This window comes from Diorhabda carinulata, chromosome X (genome assembly GCF_026250575.1).
Source record: "Diorhabda carinulata isolate Delta chromosome X, icDioCari1.1, whole genome shotgun sequence".
In the NCBI taxonomy this organism is placed as follows: Eukaryota; Metazoa; Arthropoda; class Insecta; order Coleoptera; family Chrysomelidae; genus Diorhabda; species Diorhabda carinulata.
The window spans coordinates 34,770,627-34,780,000 of NC_079472.1; the positions used below are offsets into that span (position 1 = coordinate 34,770,627).

Sequence of the window (9,374 nt, forward strand, 5' to 3'; positions counted from 1 at the left end):
ATGAAAATATATTCTAGTTCAAGGTAAACCACAGGAATTTGCAATGATTGACAATATAATTCTATCCATATGCATCAATAAGACTTACGAGGTGAAATGTTAGTGCAAATAATTTAAGGGAAACTCAAGTTGGAATTTCTTGAACCGTTGGCTGAATACAATGTTTACACCACCACTACACCAACACTCACAATTACACTGTCTGGCTAGCGTTTCAGTAACCAAGTTATCGTCTTCAGAAACTGGTAAACTGGTGAACTTATCTTCAGTCTCTGAAGACGATAACTTGGTTATCGAAACGCGCGTCAGACAGTATAATCGTGAGTGTTGGTGTAATGGTGGTGAAAATAGTGTATTCAGTAAGGGAAACTCATTTTTATAGAATTAATTAACAGGAACATATCTTGTTCAAATTGTCACATTCCACTAATTTAACAATATCAAAGTACCCAAGATAAAGAACTATCATGTTTTGTCTTCGACAAGGTGTGACCCTATCTCAAGGACAGATAACGTTATCCGTATTCAAGGATAAGTGCGTTGAAGAAAAAAATGTTGACGTCTGCATTTATATTCCTTAAAATTACATTTCAGGCGAATCAGTATGTTTTGGATCTGACACATCCCATGAATGTGTTTTTATATCGGACTCTCTTAAAGGGCGCTTGTTATTCGTAACAAATAGTATTGAACATAAGTTTTTTGAGATTGGATTTATCAATCAAAAACTTCGAGTGAACATACATATCATTCAATTTTAACCAAAAAGTTACCTTATATTTCGAAAATTCGATATTGTGTATTGTTCTTAGATTATTTCCATTAGAAAATTATGAAATATGTTGATGGTATAATGTAATGATGAAGTTATTATAGAGTGTGTCTTATGGATAACATTAGTTTCCAGTGTGCACTTTGTTTATTTAATAGTATAATAATAATCATAAAAAAGGAAGCTTCCATATTCGAATTATAGCTTATCGTATTCTATAGTTTGACCAAATGTTCAGCGAACTCTTTGAGGCTTTGGTGTAACCATTCTCTGATCTCATCACACTGTATTTAGAACATTTCCTTTGGATGCAAATTTTTGTCATGGATCTCAATAATTAGTAATCTGTCGGTACAAGGTCCGACTTAAATGCTAGATGAGGTAGAAGTTGAACACCAACAAACGTTTCGATCTTATTCCGCGTATCTTTTGCAATATGTAGTTTAGCATTATTTTGTTATAAGTGAACCTGTTTTTGGTTAACTGCTTTTTCATAAAAACCTCATACATATACTAAATAACTTGGCTTTGTTGACTTTATTATCTAAAATGATTTCTGAGTACACTGAATGTGCATAATTCCACCAGACACATAGCAAGAATCTCAGTTAATACATGGATCTTACCTAATATAATATAATATAATTATACCTTTAATATCTTTAGAATATTCATAAAAGTCCAAAAATCGACAAAGGCTGGTACCAAATTTGTTTCCTACTGTTTCCCTTGTAACCTTAATATCCCATGAAGAGGAAAGAATCTGAGCGTGATCTTCAAGCATCAAATCTCCACTATTAATTACAATGATTACCAAAACTGTGCCGTTCGCTTATTAACTGTATATTTTCCTTCGATTTTCACATATGGACACAAACATTACATATAAGAAACTCTCTGTAATTATTAATTAGTATGCATTAATATAATTTCAATGGTTTTTGTAAATGAGACCATTTATAAAACGAATACATTTTAAAAAATTGGCATTGGAGGGCTTTCCTTGCATGTAGCGTTTGAGAAAAAATATTTATTACTATTAATTTGTTTATCTTCATGCCCCGGAATTGATAGTTATGAAGATAAGTTAACAATGATTAGGTTTTTAAACCCAATTTTGTTGAAATGAATTCTTTTTATACCGGGGCCACCTTTTCGCGACATGATGCATGATGCAAGGTAAACACTCGATTAAAGTTAATACTGAGACGGCAACTTTAGATGCAGAATTAATAGATTTTCACGTTCTACAAGGGAATTTGAATGGTGATATGTACAGTCCGCCGTACTTTGATAGAGGGTATCGTAATTGAGTAACCTTTCCAGAATGATGGATTGGTAGAGTTGCAGAAACTGATTCATTGGCTTTCTTGGTCATGCGGTTGTAATCCTCTGGACTATAGAGGTGAATTCACGTCAAGAATTGAAAGACGGAATTAATTCAACGTCACTTCAATGACTTTATTGCTGATCCCGAACAGTTCATACGATTAAGAAAAAAGTATAAACTTGTATATTTGTGAATAATGAGGATACTTTGAACACTTGATTTATTTTATGTTCTTAGTCTTTATTTCAATATTCTCCTTCTAATTTTTTGTTTAATCAATAAATTTTTCCTTACTCGAAATGTAGATTGAGGAATCTAACCTTAGAAAAAGTTCAAATGTTCAATGCTGATTGGTACGGACCGTGTAAATAGCGACCTCTATGAGATTCAGATATAGAATCAGGTTCATTGGGATGTATCAGCTTCCAAAACACATCTATGTAGAATTTTATCAAAATGTTATGGGAAGTTCCAACAAAATCATAAAAAATATGTTGTATTACGCAAATTACTATAAAATATTAAAATAAGTTTAGTTTGAATCTCACTTATATTAAAATGATCCTGGTAACAAAAATCACTTCATCTCGCAGGATCATCAAAACGACCAACACTTTCAAACTACCTTTGTTGCAGTATATTCGATTTACATATCAATTTTCAGATTAATAAAAATTAATGGATAACGCTAAATAAATTTTTTATTTCTCAGTCCTTTTGATTTATTAATGCATGTTCTTGATTTTAGGTCTCTTCTGTTTCAAAATTTTAAAACAGTTCATACTCATCTTAATCTATTTTCATGTTCTTCTATTTCTTACAACGATTTTTATTTAACAAAAATCCATAGATAATTGAAACCTTTGTAAATTTATACAATTATCAATTTCCTATCTACAATCCAGGAGTGGTGAGATTATAAAATAATTATATATCAGTTATCAATTAATCTCTTAGTACTACCGACAATATAAACTATGAATTGCCACTTTTAAATCTCACTTCAATACAAAAAAAAACCAGTGAAATCGCACCTAACGCTTTCATCATGAGTGAAAATAGTTTGAACGTAAATATAGAAGAAGCATTGAAAACAATATTATTCGCAGATACCTTTGAAGATATAAATGTTGAAATAGAAGAATCTTTAGAAACCAATCAGGCATTAGTTAAAGTAACAGCATCAAAGCAGGGTGTTTCTGAAGATTTAAAACTAGTGGCTAATATAGGAAAGAGTGAAAATGTTTTGGAAGCATTTAAAAGAGAAGCATATATATTAAAAAATGTAATTCCACTATTTCTAGACTTGCAGAAGTATTTGAAGATACAAAATCCTTTAACAACATTTCCAAAATGTTACAATTATCTGGATAAAGACGGAATTGTAATTTTATTACTTGAAAATTTGGAAAAAGCTGGATATACCAAAATAGAAGGTGATTTAAATGAACACAACTACAAATTTGTACTAAAAACAATTGCGAAGTTTCATGGTCTATCCCTTGGATTACGTCATCTACACCGTAACAAATTCGACGAACTACTTGGAAATTGTCGTATGATTAGTAAAAACATGTTTGAAGAGCTAGCACAGTTTTTCACATCTCGTATGGAAAAGCTGAAATTCAATTTGAAATTGCGTATGAGATTGGATTTATTGAAAAAATTCGATAAAGCACTTGAGAATTTCAGTGGAAACAAGATTTTAGAAATCTTGAATGAAACAGTAGAAAAATCAGTATTGGTTCACGGTAACTTTCATCACAACAGTGTATTATTGAAACTTCAGGTGTGTACCTAATTGTTATATACTACTGCTCCATCGTATTGTGTAGTCTAATAATGGTAACAAAGCTTTTATATTCCTGTGAACTGAGATGCAAAAGATTAGAAACTAGAAAGTAATGTCGTTTCTGCGCATGCCGATATATAATTGTCATTTGTAAATTAATTATGTCCTTCAATATTGTGTCAGACATTTGAAGCTTATTGTGAGTATGATGTTCAGTTAGCTCAATGTACGTTATAAAAAAAAAATTATTTCACCTAACATAATTTGTTAAAATTTCTCTTTTGTATACAGGTTAAATGGAACGGACTGATTTCCTTTCTTCTTCTAAATGTAATACTCTATATTTTATAATTAAAATAGAATTATTGTTAAGCAGTCCTCCTGTACAAAAAGTTTACAAATTTATTTTCCATCGCTTCTTTTTTTAGTCGCCGCAATGAGCCGGTGTTCTTTAAATAACCAATTATATTTTCTACATCCATGCTTTCACCTAGAGTTAGTATATGTTTACCACTAAGTTCTACATCACAGGCTTCGCCTTTTGGTTAGTCAGTAAGCCTCACTTGGTGTGATCTGTTTGATTTTGGTTGTGGCCAAGGATTCACTGACTGTTCGATTTGTTTCAGATTGTTTTTCTACGTACTTAGCAATTTAGATTTAATTTCGCATTTCATGTCCTGAAAACAAACTTTGTCTATTTGGATAGAGTCCTGTTTACTGGTTGCTGATTATTTTTCATCGTTCATTTTGCTAAAATAGGAATCAATCTATAACATTCATCCATTACTGGAAAAATATTCGTTATTTTTCCTTACATTTCCAAGTTAATTAGCACACAAACAAAAAGGAAACACCGTATTTTGGTATAAATACAGGATTTGGTTTTTTTTTTCTAAAATTCTAATCAACTTTAATATATTCCAAAATATTGCGTGATTATAGTTTTACATTCAGATTATTAACATTATTATTAACAATCAGGTGTTTTCTACAAGTCTAGAAAAACTTTAAATGCCATCGAGAAAAACCTTAACGCTGATGAGTTTAATAAATAAGTTTAATAAAAGTTCGAGAAGTAAGATACAAACTTATGTTACTATGGAACCTAGGAAGCATATTTAGACGGTCCTGGAATATCCTAGCAAATGTTGCTTCCCCACAAAAAGCGTGAAAGCTCATACTTACAACTTTATCGATTTTATGACATTTTTATTGCTTGCAAGTTGCAAGAGAGAAATGAGTTTCTAATCTGCTGATATTTTGCTTTATTTTTCTCAGAAGTTTTCAAATGTTTCTTCATGCATTCTCAACCAATTTTTCTTGTCTAATTCTCTAGCTAAACTGTCCATCAGATTCCAAAAGCAAGACATCTGCACTTTTTTTGTTTACTTTAATTAGCTTTGTTATTTTCATTTTGAAAATGCCTACAAAATCAAGGGTGGGACTGGTGCAACTTTGGTCACAGGGCACGGGCCCACGGGGGCCGGGCCTAACTCTCTTTTAATGCAACTTTTTAATTTATTGAAGAATATTTTACCGTAGATTCAAATCTATAATTATGACAATGTCACATTTTCATAGATTTATGAAAATTCTTGATCTAGGTTAATTACTATTTAATTAGGTGCACACGTGCTAGCTATTGTTTGCAATGTTTGCATAACATAAAGGGGGGTCACGAGCCTGATCCTCGTTCCAGGGTCCGCACAAAATATTAAATAAAATTTGAGGTTTGGAAGTGGCAACCATAATGCAATGCCAAGAGACTTACAAACGACGTGCAACTCGTGTCAAGTAAATCCCGCTTAACATGGGGCGTTCAGTAAATTGTGAAATATTCCATAAATGAATATTGCACGTCATTTGACATTATTAAAAACTTTTGCGATTGCATCATAGTTAACACTAACAAAAATTCCATTAGTAAAATTTCCTAACATCAAATTTTGTTTAATATTTTTATACCGGTTTAAAAATGAGAATGAAAAAACTCAGGTCATTGGGCTTGTTTTTGAAGCCCATGGACAAGTTGTTTGGTAAGTCAAAAGTTTCTTTAGATTTTAAGCTAGAATCGCAGCAATAAAAATGACACCAAACTAATAATATTGCAAGTGCAAGATCTTGCATGAAACAATCAGCTGCACTTAATCTGCGCGCCTTGTATTGCATTGCACGTTATATATATCAAGCGGCTTTTACTTGAATTTTTGAAGTATGGTAAGTAAAACTGATTGGTGATATAGAAAGTATGAGATTTTAACTGGAACCACAGAGCGAATATTTGAAGCATCCGTATGATCTGTATGCATCATTGCCTGTAAAAACAGTATTTTTGGTTAGAAAAGAGAACTTTCAGTCGATTGTTGAAGTTAATACCATATTTACACATTAAATTCAATTTTTTTGAAAGACTTCAGCTTTAGATATATTTGGTTGAAAAAATTTTCCTTGAATTTATCTGAAACAAAAGTTGAGGTTGGGCTTTTTGATTTGAAAATTAGACATATTTCTTCGATGAAAAATTCCCAATGTTTCTGTATCGTAGTCAAAAATCAAGTGGAATTAGTTATAAAGCAGTAGTTTTTGGATTTCTAGGAAATTTTGAAGTTGAAAACTACAAGGGGGTAGTTGAGGATATGCTCAAATTTTGAGACCATGGGCAGATAATTTTAAAAGCAGCATGGGGCAACACACACACACACAGACAAAGAGAACGTTTTCATACAAAAAATGTGTTTCATACAATTTTGAATTATTTTTCATGTTTTTAGTTAGTTTGTTAGTAAAGCTCAATAAAAATAATAAACATGTTTCGAGTAGGTTCACCCCAATTAAAAATTAAAACCACAGATTTTGAAAAACATAGTTCAAACAATCTCCTAAATTGCAAATCAAACTTTTCAACGTCGTGCAATTTGTTCGTCTAATTATGACCACGAGTTTAGAAATTCTGTGTCAAATCAAATTTTGTGTTTATCGGTATTACCTGCATTTTGAAGTTTTTATTCATTTATAGTATTTTACAGTACAAATAGAATGCTTAAATTCAATTTTTGTTAAGCATTCCTTATACCCAAATTTTATAAAAACAGATTTTATAATATCTATCATGAATCAGAATCAATATCAACCGATTACATTTTCTTACCAAGTAAACGTTTTTTGATGATTCTTTTAAACGTGCTATGATCAACCTTTCTGATAGATTTTGTACGCAGACACCCAGCACCAGTTTTTTCACATTTTTATTTGTATTTTTCTGCTACTATTGAAGTGTTTATTTTCGGGATTAGGTTCAGGTTTATTGCGGTATAGAAATCTTTAATAATAGATTTTAGTTGAAAGCAAACAATTTTCATAATAAATACCCAGTATACAAATCAAGTCCACCGCTTCTAGAGTAGAAAAAATTACTCTAGTCATCTTACATAATTCTTAATCCCTTTTTTGTCAAATTCGAGTGTTGTATTTCTATCTTTATAAAGCAATGTCAAGCAATATTGAACTTTGTCTACTATTCACCCTCTTATCGAAATAATCTCTTCCACTTCATATAATAATAACATATATTTACATATCTTTATAAAAAAATACAAAAACAACATTTCAACATGTTTTATTTTATCACTAATTTCACAAACAATAATGAATATGTAATTCTATTAATCACCTCTTTTCGAAATCAGTCTACCTGGGAACATCTGGTTCACAACCACCATGGAATCATGTGACGTGTGGTTGGTTGAAACCAAGTCCTTAAATTCACTATTTGTGAAGTTTTTACATCTGGAACTAGAAAAACATCCAATATCGTAACTTAGTGGTCAGTATTAACAAAAACCTTTCTGTGCATTTTTAAAATAAAAGGACCAATCGTTCCTCTGCCCGAGATTGCTACCATAACGTCACTTAAAGCATATGCAGAGGTTTCTAGTGATTCAGTTTGGGATTCTTACTGTTCCAGTACCGAAAATTATGACGGTTTGCAAACCTATTAACAGGGACAAAGCTGGAATTTCTGGAACCGTTGGTGATAGTCATAATGAACACATTATTTACACTAGTACTACACCAACACTCACAATTACACTGTTTGTCGCGCGTTTCGATAACCATGTTATCATCTTCGTTATATCTTCGTTGCCGTCTTGTTTATCGTATTCGTTATCGTCTTCGTTATCGTCTCTGAAGACTGCTGTGAATGTTGATGTAGTAGTAGTGTGAACAGTGTGGATCAAATCTATTGGTTACAAAACGAAAAGTTTGTTTGAAAATGTCATAAAAAGCGCCCTACGGTTTTATAATAGTGATAAAACATGTTTTTGTTTTATAAAACTAAAATTTATTTGAGGATCATTGTCACAACAACCTGTACCTTCAGAAATAGTTAGGTAAATATTTGAAATGTACCAAAACAAAGTATTAAATGAAACTGGTATCAAAAAATGATGCATTCAGCTCAGAAATTATCAAACTAACATTCGCAAAAAAATTAGACACCTGAGCAATTATAACCACGAACCAGTAGCTAAATTCGTTGATAACATTCGTGGCCTATGTTTTATAATAATCAAACTCTCTCTTACTTTTCCACCAGTTTCACGAACTTTGTCATTCATTAAGATTTTAGGAACTGCTAGTATTATTTTTTTTTTCAGGGAGAAAATGCCACCGATGTAGCTCTAGAAGGTTTTCAGACATCAGGTCTTCATTCTCCAATAATCGATCTATCTCACTACTACTTCAGTGGTATTGGTAATGATTATTTTTCTGGAGTAACCGACTTTTTGAAATTTTATCATGAAGAACTTGCTTCATTTTTGAAAACATTGGGATGTAACGTTGAAGAAATATTTTCCGTTAACACCCTCCTCGACCACTGGCAAAGATACTCCTTTTACGGATTCTGTTTTGCCATAGCATCTTTAGAATTAGGATCGCTCAAATTAGATGACGTATTAACAGAATTCAAAAAAGGAGAGGAAAGAGGTGAAGCTGTACAAAAAGCTCCACGAGAACCTCGATCAGAAAATATTATAGCTTATAGAAAAAAGTTGGAGAAGATTGTAGAAGGTTTTTTAGAGTCTGAAATAAGATTTTGATGAGGATACGAGGATTCAGTTTTTGTTTCACAATTTCGTAAAATTTAATATGTATCACAGTTTATCTAGTAATGTTTATAATTGAAGTTTTTAGTTCAAACAATAAAATTGATGAAAACGATGACCACTTTCTTCAATACCTTGTGTAATTTTGGAAGTAAGTATTAATAGGAAGTTTGAGCAGCAAGATAAATCAAACTTCTAATTTTGTCAAAATTCAAAAAAATTATACGTACAGTGAAACCATAAAATATTGTGAGATGAATCACTACACTATTAGTATGTCAAATGCTTGATATCAAACTTCAAAGTATGTATTTATGCAAAAATGACTCATGGAAACTACAATGGTTATTCTACTTAATTATAATGACTGAA

At 31.4% G+C, this 9,374-nt stretch overlaps 1 protein-coding gene across 1 annotated transcript; it reads left to right on the top strand.

Annotated features, from left to right (window-relative positions):
* The first annotated feature begins 3,105 nt into the window (after window positions 1-3,105).
* LOC130901008 (uncharacterized) lies at window positions 3,106-9,117 on the top strand. The gene is made up of 2 exons (XM_057812049.1): window positions 3,106-3,891; window positions 8,553-9,117. The coding sequence occupies exons 1-2, from the start codon at window positions 3,151-3,153 to the stop codon at window positions 8,994-8,996; spliced, it is 1,185 nt and encodes a 394-aa protein (XP_057668032.1). The 5' UTR covers window positions 3,106-3,150; the 3' UTR covers window positions 8,997-9,117.
* The last annotated feature ends 257 nt before the right edge of the window (window positions 9,118-9,374 follow it).